At 40.0% G+C, this 12,133-nt stretch overlaps 1 protein-coding gene across 6 annotated transcripts in view; it reads right to left on the bottom strand.

The window, feature by feature from the left end:
- The window catches only part of LOC110526583 (BTB/POZ domain-containing protein kctd15), a 28,972-nt gene extending 17,577 nt beyond the window's left edge, over positions 1-11,395 (bottom strand). Inside the window, exons 1-3 of one of the 6 annotated variants that reach the window (XM_021607677.3) lie at positions 10,275-11,395; positions 7,221-7,396; positions 754-898 (exon numbers count right to left, since the gene is read on the bottom strand). In XM_021607677.3, the coding sequence (XP_021463352.1) occupies positions 754-898; positions 7,221-7,396; positions 10,275-10,283 (330 nt within the window). In that variant the 5' untranslated portion in view covers positions 10,284-11,395. Of the gene's footprint in view, positions 1-753; positions 899-3,128; positions 4,640-7,220; positions 7,397-8,625 lie in introns of those variants that run through there. The other 5 variants (XM_021607678.3, XM_090238862.1, XM_021607676.3 and 2 more) reach the window with 5 other exon arrangements.
- Between the last annotated feature and the right edge of the window lie 738 nt (positions 11,396-12,133).

Raw genomic sequence — 12,133 nt, 5'->3', positions numbered from 1 at the left:
TACACTCCCTCCCCACACATTCCCCTCTGTCAGAATCAAGACCACATTATTCTCGCCTCCTCTAGTATTCCTACTTCCCTCCCAAGCCCAGTTCCTTTAAACTGTCATGGCACTTTATTGAGAGCAGAGAGAGAAGCAGTGGCTGGGAGACTGGGTGGTACTGTCAGACTGGAACAAGTGGAACAGGGGCTATACAGCCTGTTTCACCTGGCCTCACCTCTATAGAAATCTTTTTTTTTTTGTGAGAAACAACAGCCCTGGGCTTTGTTCACATCACAGAACTATATTATGTTTTAGACAGAATTTTCACCTTTCCTCCACTGTATATTAAATGTTCAGTCTGGGATCTTAAGCACTTACAAATTGTAATATATTGTACAAATTGTATTAAAAATATATATAGAATAATTTGCAAAGGGAGAAAGACTGGCTGAAATTATTCAATAGCTTCAAAGCATCACTTTAATGATAAATCGGTGGGGATTAATTCGATTAGATTTCCAATGTTTTAGTAATAAAACAAATGACTGCTGATATTGACTTATAGAATGTGAAAGTAATGCTAAATAATGTTTATAATATAAATTGATAGACAGCTAAAACTAACATGTTGGACATTCCTCTCAGATGAGAGGGAAGATCAAACTTTGAATCAATCATCTATCCTTTGTATATTTCTACACTGTGTGAGTTCATACGGCGCAGATACTGTACACATGATGCTATGGTGTGCAAATACAAATCATCATGTACCTTGAAGTCATCTGGGAGAAGCAGTTTGCAGGTCCTGAGGAAGCTGAGAATGTAACGGAATATTTCTCCATCCCTGTCGATGAAGTAGTGCTGCTTCAAGCTGTCCAGCACGATGGGCTCTGTGCCATTAAACAGACGGCTGATTCTGGAAATTGAAACACACACATATAATGGAATGAGGTTGAGTTGAGCGGCTGCCTTCAAATCTATGAAACAATTACCCTCCATTTATTTTTTCCATTTTATTAGCTCTAAGTCTGAAATGTATTAGCATCCTGGTTGAAACAAGGGGCTTAAGGCACATTTCCTGTGTTCCAGGCCTGTTTGAAGTGTCCCTTCTGCTGTGTGATTAGGACAACATACAGTGTCTCAGCTGGTACTTACAGATATTAATGTTATGGGTTCAGTTTAAAGCTCTATTACTAAAGGGTAAATAAAACATTTAACTGGGGTTTGCTACAATGAAATATGATATATGTTTCTCTATAGCATTTGAATCCATGATGCTCTGATACCTATTTGTGTTTTGAATACAAATGTTCTATTGAATTATGTATTGATTTGGTTCATCTTTGAAAACAAATGAAAACAAATATTCACTCAAAAAGTAATTTCTCTAAAATAACTGACGCAGATTTTCCATTAGAATGCAGAACAACAGAGGGAAATTCCATGAATTATGGACATAACTTCTAAGTAATAAGACACCTGTAGATTGCCAAGCATCCATCCATAGTCGGCCTCTCGAAATGTAACCAGGAGTGAATAAGGAGCCTGGCTAACACTGGAAAATGCAGTAATCTGTTAGCTTTCACCCACCATATACTGTCGATAAGATGCCTTGAGATATGGTTGGACAACTACACATTTCTCTCATCTCTTGTGAGGTTGTCGAGGTCCAGATGTAAGATCTTAATTTGATCACCCTGTTGCAAGAGGACTTTGCAGGAAATTAAAAATGTGTAGTGTATTTGACATTTACAAAGGCTTCTGAAGTTTGTAATGTCCACTTTTAAATTTTAGACTTGATTTTCCCTTACAAAAAAATACCTTAATTATAATCCACATACAAATTTACATTTCCTGTTGCTGTAGGATTCTTTTCCTGATGTAGCAAACTGGCCCAAATTAAGATCATACATCATTAGCTACTGTAGCTCTCAACCATTAGTTCATTCATTTCACCTCAGATCTGCACTAGGTGATAATAGCTAAAGACCTGGAAGGAAGAGAAATAGGACTTTTATGTTGGTCATTATTAGAGACATGATTGACATGGTGTCTCTATCGCTGTTTTACTTAAGTATTTGTATGTGTCACTCAACAGTTTTCTGTAGAAGTGGCAGTCCAGGTTGGAGAAACCTTTAAAATGGTTTGACTGAAACATTTCCCTCCTCTCTCCCAGAAACAGCTCTTGGCAGAGAGAAGGCTTCTCTGTTATCATCGTTCTGATGTAATCAGCTCTTTAATCATGCTAACAGCTTTTAGGTCAGCTGAGTACAGTTAAACCACAAAGAAGATCACCAGAAAGTCTCATTCTCACAAGCTGCTTTTGCCCAGTGACTGTTAAATCCTGTTATAAGGCATAACACAAGAAAGAGAGATGCTATGGGAATCTACACACAGAGCTGTATTACATTTGAGTCATTTAGCAGACACTCTTATCCAGAGCAACTTACAGTTAGTGAGTACATGCATTTTCATACGGGTCCCCCGTGAGAATCAAACCCACAACTCCAACATTGCAAAGCACCATGTTCTACCAACTGAGCCACACGGGACCATTTTGCAGTTTTGACTTTATAGTTTAAATCTCTAAAGCGAATTGCATTGACTTTCCCTTACAATCCTTTGCTTTGTAAAGACGCACACAGTGACTGTATCAAAGGGCTTCATCAGGTATAGACTGAATCCTATCATGTAGAATTTGCCATGTTTTTCCTTTCCTGTTAACTGTATAAAGAGAGCCAGTTCAAAGATGCTCTCCCTCTCTTTCTCTCCACTCACTTTCCCTCCCCTTCTCTCTCTCTTTCTCTCTCTCCATCTTTTCCCTCTCTCTTTCTCCCTTTCTCTCTGAAAATCGATGCAAAATGCTTTATAAAAAACCAATACTCATCTCCCTGTTATGCCCGAGGTGTTCCTTTCTCATATGGTCTTGCAATTCTTCCAGCTAGAATTTCACCATACCCCTCCAGGCTAACTCTGTTTTTCATCTCCACTTTTTTTTTTTAAAAAGCAATTAAAATGCTGCCTGTTTTTCTTTTCTTTCTTTTTCCCTCTCTCCCTTTCTGTATCTCCCTCAGTCTCAGTGTTTCCTTTTGGTAAATCACAGATTGGGGGCCCTCCGCACCTGAAAGACGGACCCCCGCACTCACCCAGCTTTGTTTCTGTCATGTCAGACAGGTAGAGAGCTATACACCATCCTGCCTGCCTGAGAGAGAGAGAGAGAGAGAGAGAGAGAGAGAGAGAGAGAGAGAGAGAGAGAGAGAGCGAGAGAGAGAGGGGGAGAGAGAGGGAGATAGAGAGAGAGAGGGGGAGAGAGAGAGGGAGAGAGAGCGAGAGAGAGAGAGAGAGAGGGGGAGAGAGAGAGGGAGAGAGAGAGAGAGAGAGAGAAGGGCAGAGTGGGAGTTTGTGAAGGACTGGAGCATCTCTGATCTCACATCCCAGCGGTGCTGAGTAGTGGCAGCGTGGGTGCACAGGCGGTAGGTAGACATCTCATGGACCTACACATGTCAGACTAACAGTTTAGAGTCTGAAACTCATGGCTAGGGATGTGGGTGGGTCAAGACAAGTGCAGCTTTTCACTCTCTCCAAAATGAAAGACCTGAGCTGTTTTCAATAGATTCCCAATGAATTTTGACATACATTGCAGGACATCTTACATATGTCTGTGAAAACAAATGCCCAGAGTGTGTTTGGATGAATGTATCAAGCCCAACTTCAAGGCCAGTACACTGGCTGTGTGAATAGATTTACAAATGGGTAGGGATGCCCATTGTCAAGTGTACACAGAGATTAAAATTGAAGGTTCAAACATTACTGAACTCTTACCTATTTCAAACTTTAATGAATGATGTTGTTCATGTGTAAAAGACATTCATAAAGGGGAGTAATAGTGCGCTTGGAGAGTGGTATATTGAGTGAATGTAGAATAAGTGGTATAGTAGCACACTACAGTGGTTTTCAAACTGTGGGGTCCACCCCCCCCCCTCTTAAAAAAAAGAAAATTGTAGAATGCACAAGGTGCAATCATGCAACATCAGTATTCCTCTTGTCATGTCACCCATTGTATACTTTAGAGAGCTATTTATAACTTGTCAGAAATGCCCAGATCAACTAGCCCATGTCAGCTAAAGGTTTTTAGCTAGGTTTGTTTGCCCATAGATATTGTTGTGATGTTTGAGTCACTCAAATACTATATGAATACACATGAGACATGGCAAAATGTCTAGAATTGCAAGAAATTGTGGTTTATAGCGGCAAAATGCTCTCTCCGCCAACAAGAGGAGTGTGGGGGGAGCCCAAATGCTGGAGAACCCCTGACATAGTAGACAGTACCAGGGGTGGCTGCATGTAGCTTAGTAGTTAGAGCGTTGGGCCAGTAACTGAAAGGTTGCTGGTTTGAATACCCATGGTGATTTTTGGTTTTTATGCTATATTATATGCTATATGCCATCGCTCATAGATAATGGAAACCAGATGAATTATCAAAATAAGTAATAACTTGTGTCAAGGGTTATTTCAAAATAGTTTCCTTGTCTGTGTAATATTCTTCTCGTTTACTTTCCTCAGCCTCAGTAGAATGGAGCTCTGAAGCTTATCTCCTTAACTGTGAACTCCCCAGAGCGGGTATCAATGTTTGATGACCTCTGTCCCTTACTGCAGTCTGTACAGAGGAAGATGAATACCCAGACATTAGTTACTAGACTAAGTTTCTCTACGCACTCTGCATTATTAACGCAGCAATCTATTAAAAGTAATCATCAACTTACAATTCTTTGAACCTTGTTCTTTAATTGTCAAGATTCAGTGGATCATGGATGGCGGACTAGGACTAGACTCCTCCATGCACACCACACCGGATGTCCTCTAAAAAGACTGCATATAAGTCTGGCTATTGCAGTGTAATTGTTTTGCTTTCTGTCAGCCATTATCCTAATTCACACAAGAGGGCTCCTCCTCCACTGGCTCCAGAGGAAAGTGCACCCCTGAGGCAGACTGTGAGGAACACTGACGAGGGAGGGAGGGAGGGAGGGAGGGAGGGAGAGAGAGAGAGAGAGAGAGAGAGAGAGAGAGAGAGAGAAAGAGAGAGAGATAGAGAGAGAGAGAGAGAGAGAGGGAGAGAGAGAGAGAGAGAGAGAGAGAGAGAGAGAGAGAGATAGAGACACTGGCTCTCACATACACAGTGGTATCCTGTCTTTACTCTTACTGTAAAAGCACTGCTTCTGAGCTCCCTACTATACAGCATGTTTGTTACATTTGTATGGCTTTTCACCCTTGTGTATAATGTCTATGCAATGTGTAACATCATTATGCAATATCATCATGTGAGGTCAGTGAAGGCTCCTCAGAGGAGGAAGGGAAGGGCCATCATCAGTGAATTTCCTTTTTTTGTTTTTATCAACAATGTAGGCTGTGTGTAGCGGTTATGATATGGTTTGGCATGCAAAGGTTTTTTGCCTGGTCACATACAGCTGATGTGTTGTGCATTGAAGTCCACAAGCGAAGGGAAAAGATAAGAGGAGGAGTCTGCATCGATGTGAGAAGGAATACAATCTGCCTGCTATGAAAGTGAACTGTTTACACATGATCAGAAGTGTATTCATTCTGCGGATTCTGTTGAAAAACAAAACGGGGATAAACATACCTGAATTTGTCCAACAGAAACTCTTGTTTGCAACTGTTGGACTAATGATTACACCCTAGATCAGCTAGATATATTGAAAGGGTCATTGTCTGTCGCCTCAAATTTTTCTCTCGACCTGTGTGCACCAACGTTATAAACGTTCATTCATAGGCTGTTATAGCAACCTCATGATTGGTATAGGGAAATTTGAGTATCATGTTGTAGCCTAAACCTATCGCTGTTACATTGAATTGGGTGAATGGAATATGAATGGCAGTCATCCAATATGCTGTAACAGAAATAAGGGCATGCTCATTAAAAAAAACGTCGTCCCTCGTCTTAAACGGCACCGACCGCCACTGTGTGAGGTACATGGTGGTGTAAAAGTTACATGATAAATAGTATAGACATAAGTGTAACACAACACGGTATCATTTGGTTCATGTACATCCAGGGAATATGTGTTGTGGTACAGTGAGTGTATATGAAACAACCTGTATTTGAACATCTGGAAAGTCATCCAAATATATCAACTATTGATTTACTGAAATTCTAATTCTAATGTCATAAAACGGTGGGTAATATGCACATAATGCTAGTAATAACAAAAATGTTCACTCAGGTATTGTGTACCTGCAGTGTCTGGTCCTGTCTTGCTGTCCAACCCTCTTAAATGAACCAAACACAGCTTATAGCAATGACAGACATGACATTATAATACTAAGGATAAACAATGGCCTATTATAGGCATGAAGATTTTCTCACAAGATAAATCATGCTGGTTTAGGGACATAGAAAACAAAGTAGCTGACAGTGATTTCCTGTCAGAGCTGTGTGAATATCCAAGACTTATGTTGATACATTTCCTCTAAGCATTTCCTTAGATCTTCCTACAAACTGATGTATGTTTACCTTGGCTTAGCTGAAACTCTGGCTTCAAGTAATAGCAATTGTCTTGAGCATGTAGCTCATGGAATATATAACATAATGGGTCATTTCTATAGAGAGCATGAACTAACTTCAGCATTAACTATTAGCTTTACTATAAAGTTGCATGGCTGGTTTTTAGTTGCAAATCATTTGGACATGGATTAGAGATGTTTTTAGATAAATTGGTTATGTTACAATAATGGTGAAATAACAGCTGACATTTTCCCTCTCCATAATGTACAATTAACGTGCATAAACCTGTAGCATAATTTCAGTGAATGAAAGAGTCAGCAACGGCAATTAACACATTTCCATGTGTAATAAACATATTATAATCAAATACAATTCAAATGAGGCCATATGGAGGTTAGGCTATCCAATATACCATATCAAACTAGAGAGAAACAATCATTAAACCAATCAAGTATATCACTGATATCAAACACTTGTAATGAGGGGTTTTGAGCATCATGTCCAATCAAAAGTGTAACTGAGTACAATTACTTATTTAAGTTTATGGTGGGAGACAACTTCAAATACAATATGTATCAGTAGGCTACACTCCTATATAAAAAAAATGTTAAAAATGAATCCTACAACAAAAGCACCTTGGGTGGCACATCTTGGCACTGTGGATAATAAACGAGACAAACACATTTCACTTATTGAATGAGAATATCCGGTTCCTTACCTTGAGTCTGGGTATTTGGTGAGAGTAGCCAGGCTACTAGTATACATGTGTCCCCCGACGTCAATGTGAACCGGAGCATTCGACTTTGTCAGTTGAGCCGGTAGAGGGATTCCTTGTGTGGACATAGGAGATACCGGGGACCGGGTCAAAGACAGTCGTGACATGCTTCTTCCTTCCTGAAAACAAGTAAATGGAAAAGCCATAGACATCATAAATTACTCGGGTCTCAGAAAGTCTGTATCTTCCACCAGTGCGATCCTGAGCCTTATCAGATCACTTCCATGTCTGTCTGCTCGCATATTTAGCTTACAAATTATTGCCACCGTTCTAATGAAGTATGTTTGCATCTTTTCATTCAACCCCGGGGGGCAGGATAGGAGGATGATTATTACGGCTCCAGAAAGAGGAATGCTAGGTGTCAGCCTCTAGGGGGATAAAACAAACTGCAATATTCTAATTAAAGGTCGTGTTATGTGTTAGACGTGATATGCCCAGACACACCAACCACCAATCTGAGAATACAGAATCCAGGGCATTTGTTCTCACTGAACTCTGTTCCTGAACCACACATAAGAAAACATTCACCCCTTACAAGACTGTTGTGTTGTTTCTTTATTTGAACCCCACACAATAATGTCCTATACATGGAAATGTAATAAAAAAGTTACTGGTGCATCAAAAATATAATCTCGTATCATATGAGTCAAGGGCAATTATATGTATCTAACACAATAAAACATAACAGGACCAATCAAGATGTGAAGACAAACTACTTAATAACTCTATATAATATCTGTCATGAAAATTAATGTACATTTACAAGGTCAGGAGTTTTAATTAATTGCTCGGAATCTTCCAATGACCTTTTAGAAAAGCGGGCACGCTTTTGCCACATGTTCAACTGAGAAAGGATGCAAGTCCTCAGGCTGGTGTGAATATTGGGTATGTTGGATGGAAGGCATGAGAAACATATGACCACTTCATGAATGTCAACTTTCCATTACATGAATCCCTCCCAAACTATTCCAGAGCCCCTTCGTTACACCCCTTCGTAACATCCAGGTAGCATACACTGGGTTGGCGTGCTTCAGGCCACAGTGCAGTCCGAGGCGCATGGATACAGCGCGTCGGAGTTGGGTTAAACAATGATGTAGGCTATTAAACAGACATGTGGGTGTTGGGGATCATAGTTCCTCAAGTTTGCTTACAACCAATCACTACAATCGAATTTAATCAAGATTGATCAAAAGTACATGTTTTCCTATGGGGATTTACTTTGCATTTTGCGAAAATTACGCACATGCCTGTCAATTAAATCCCAACATCTCAACTCACAAACGTTTAATTAATATCAGAGTCAGTTTCATTGGAAACAGATATAGTTAGAAAATGTCAAGGAACTTACATTAGGATGTGGTTTCATGAAAAAATATATATCCATCATGTCTGCAAAAATGGCGGGTCGCTGGAATAAACTAAATTATTATAACTTGAAAGAAAGGCATTTCATCAACTTGTTCTTCCATGCAAGAGCACATTTACTAAGCTTTGAATTTTAACCATAAAAGGTAAACAGAAGACAGTTGTTAGGGCTCATTCAGCCCTTTGCTCCAGGCGAGATGCCCTGGGGCACAAAGTGTTGTTGAAGACTACAGAATGTTCCAGGGTGTTGCCCGCCTCGCTGGATACACCACCAAGCCTTCAGGAATAATGATCATTTAATACGACGCTGGATGATACATTTCAGGCCCCAGTGAAAGAAAAACTTCAAAAGACTTAAGAAGTTTTTGGCGTATGAGGCTATCCCACCTCTTCATTTAGCCATGGGCCACAGTAACCAATACCGATAATATTGTTGGGGGAATATATACCAGATATGAGACACACACACACACACAGGGTTAAGATGGGAGGAGTTGAAGAAGTGGAGGGTAACGTGAAATATTGGAAAGCATATTGTTATTATATGATCAATATGGGGGTAAAGATGATCATTATTAAAAGGCTATAAGCCAATAAACTCGATGCCCTTATAGTCTCACAAGAGTTCTCACATAAAAAAAGACAAATACCGGAACTATTACCATTGACTCGTTTGAATGAGATCAACTGATGTCTGTTCCCTGACTTTGTGTTATAATAGTTTCCTATTGACCAACATTCCAGCTGTAGTAACTATAGCCAATAAGCGGGTTTGAAACGTTCACAAGAGTTGGGTTTCACTGTGGGCAATGGTGTACCAAATAAATATATTTGACAATTGTACAAAGTAAAGATCAGAATGTCCATAATTGTTATAAAATAAAATAGCCAAAAAGAACATGCACAGTCGCAGAGATCCATAGAGTATCCACTTTTGCCCTCTTGAATAGTTTACATTGATGCGCACGGATAGCCTACTTCTACCAGATGCACAATATGGCGTCTTACTCATTTCTACCATCATGAAATTAAGATTCAGAGACGTTTGATTCAAAAGCGAACAATGCGTAAAATGAATGCGTAAATATGCCAACGGCTTCAATACACAACAAGAGAAAGACAACAGCCTAGACAAACATTCACACCTTTCCCAGACTGGACAAAACATAGCCCTACTACAAGTGAAGTTATTCCAAATTACCTGGTGTTGAGTATAGTTTGTTCGCTGATGCTGTAGGCTATCATACCATGAGGAAATGCCGTATCTTAATATGAATTTAGTCATACCGTTTCAAACATCGTAGGAGTCCGAGGGAATCCGTTCCAGTATCTATCAGTCCCAGCTGATGACTGCGTTCCCCTTTTTCACATGCCCGGAGTTTCGTATAACTAGAGTGCCATCCAATAGCTGACCCAAGCATTCCTCAAGTAGAATCCGCTCCTTTGGAACGAAACTGCCAACACTGTATCCACAAACTGTTCTAAAGCATGTGAATCTAACAGTGAAAGCTACATTGATTAAAAAGAAGGGTCGCTGTGGCTTTAAAGATCTATAGCTGATGCTGGCTGACTTGCTCAGACCAAGCTCTGTCCACAAAAGCGGCACAGGAAGAAGCAAAGCAGCGTTCTTACCTTATACATAGAAGAGACCTCTCCTTTCCCCTTTCGGTTCTTATTTGTATACACTTAAAAATTGAGTCGGTCAAATCCTGCTTCGTATTTTAGCTTCTTGAGTGTCTTTTTGCTTAATAAATGAAACTGCCAGTCTGTTATGAGAAGAAAGCCAATAATCCTGTCTCTAAATAACAGAGCAGCGCTAAAAATGAATTCTTGCTCCGGGCTGCCCAAACGCCTCTGGGGCAAGGATTAGGCTACAATTAGCTCTACTCTACTCGCACCCAGTCAGATTTTAAAAACGAAAAACTGATACTCTCTCCCTTTTACAAAAATGATGTCTATGACCAGATATATTAATTAATGCTAGGTTTTTCGTATTTTCCGGTAAAACATATAAATAGACCAGCCCCTATAACGGTTTAACGTTCTGGTGTGCAGGGGGTAACGGTTAAGTGCTATTCAGTATCAAGCAAGTGTCACGTCGCTCAATATATTTAGAGCAGGAAAAAAGCAGATTTTAATCATTGTCATTTCGTCTGATGTAAAAATCCCCCAGGCATTTCCAGCTAGGCATACATTTCCATTGTCCAGTTAAATAAGTAAAACAGGGCACGCTTCCCTAGTCGTGTACTTACAGCTATTATCAAGGCACACTAGTAACTTGTTGACAAAGTGTCAATAAAATAATCATATGTAGATTTCCTTGGATACTTTTCATGCGGCGATTTTCCCCTGTCCCTTCTCCACTAATGTCTCCAGTAGTAACGCCAAATGTCCTGTAGGCCATTAAAACCAAATGACGTCTATCGACATGCATTCTGCTATTGCAGAAAGCGCCCTCACAACCTGCCTCCAGCTAAACGCGCCATTTCAATTATAGCACAGGGCTAGATGGAGATGTCTGCAGTGACAATTTCCTATGCAAACAGCGAAGCAGACTGCTAGCCCAGTTAGAGGATTTTACAAATTTACCTAAAGATGCATTGTGTTAAATGTCGGAATTTTTATTTATTTTGTTATATAAAACGCTACAATGCCCCCCCAAAATTATATCAGCGTTGCATCCCCATTATAGTAGGCTAAAAGGCACTCTGTGTAAGTCAAAGTGATATCTCTTTGCTCTGCCTCCTTCCTGTGCAGGTGCTCACATAGGCTTGTGATTATTTATTTATTTGCGTGTTTGTTTATTTGCGTGTAAATAACTGTGAATAATTGATGCATTGAACACGGTAATTACTGTAGGCCTACTGTGGAATTCAGACACTCCACCGCGCTCAGCTATTATTTGGTTTCTTGATATTTGGCGCCAACCAGTGTGGGAAATGATTATTGGTCCAAATAAAAAATAATAGTGAAGGAATATAAATAATACGGTGAATTCGATTGCGATGAGAGCTGCCTTTTGCGCTCCAATTTGATTGATTGATTGATCGAATTAAAACGCGTCACGTAGAGGAAGGAGGTGGTTACCTTGTTCATGTCTGGTGATTGGCGCGCCAAACGAAAGAATTGGATAGAAATCAGAGCTGCCTTAGGAAGCAGCCCCCTAACAGGGCAAGATAAACTTGCCCTCTGGCATACATTTGTTGTCTTCAGGAGTACAAATTGGAGGCAAGAAGGCAGGATTTTTTTCTCATTAAAGTAACAACCCTGCAGTTAGTTCAATTACACGAAGTATGCAGGGATGTTGTAAATTTAAAGATTTAAATAGCTTACAAAGTTGCCCTGGGCCCCATCAGTTAATTTCCTTAATTTATGGATTTTAGCTGAGTGTCTGATGTGAAAAGAAGAAGTAGGTCAGATTGAAGATTTGCATGTAGTGTAGACTTAATACAGGCCTCATATATGGCCCTCTTGACCACTAGAATAGCAGA

This window comes from Oncorhynchus mykiss, chromosome 6 (genome assembly GCF_057628025.1).
Source record: "Oncorhynchus mykiss isolate SJ-2025 chromosome 6, ASM5762802v1, whole genome shotgun sequence".
Classification (NCBI taxonomy): Eukaryota; Metazoa; Chordata; class Actinopteri; order Salmoniformes; family Salmonidae; genus Oncorhynchus; species Oncorhynchus mykiss.
The sequence above is the reverse complement of the archived record's forward strand: the minus strand, read 5'-3'. Positions and strand labels throughout refer to the sequence as shown.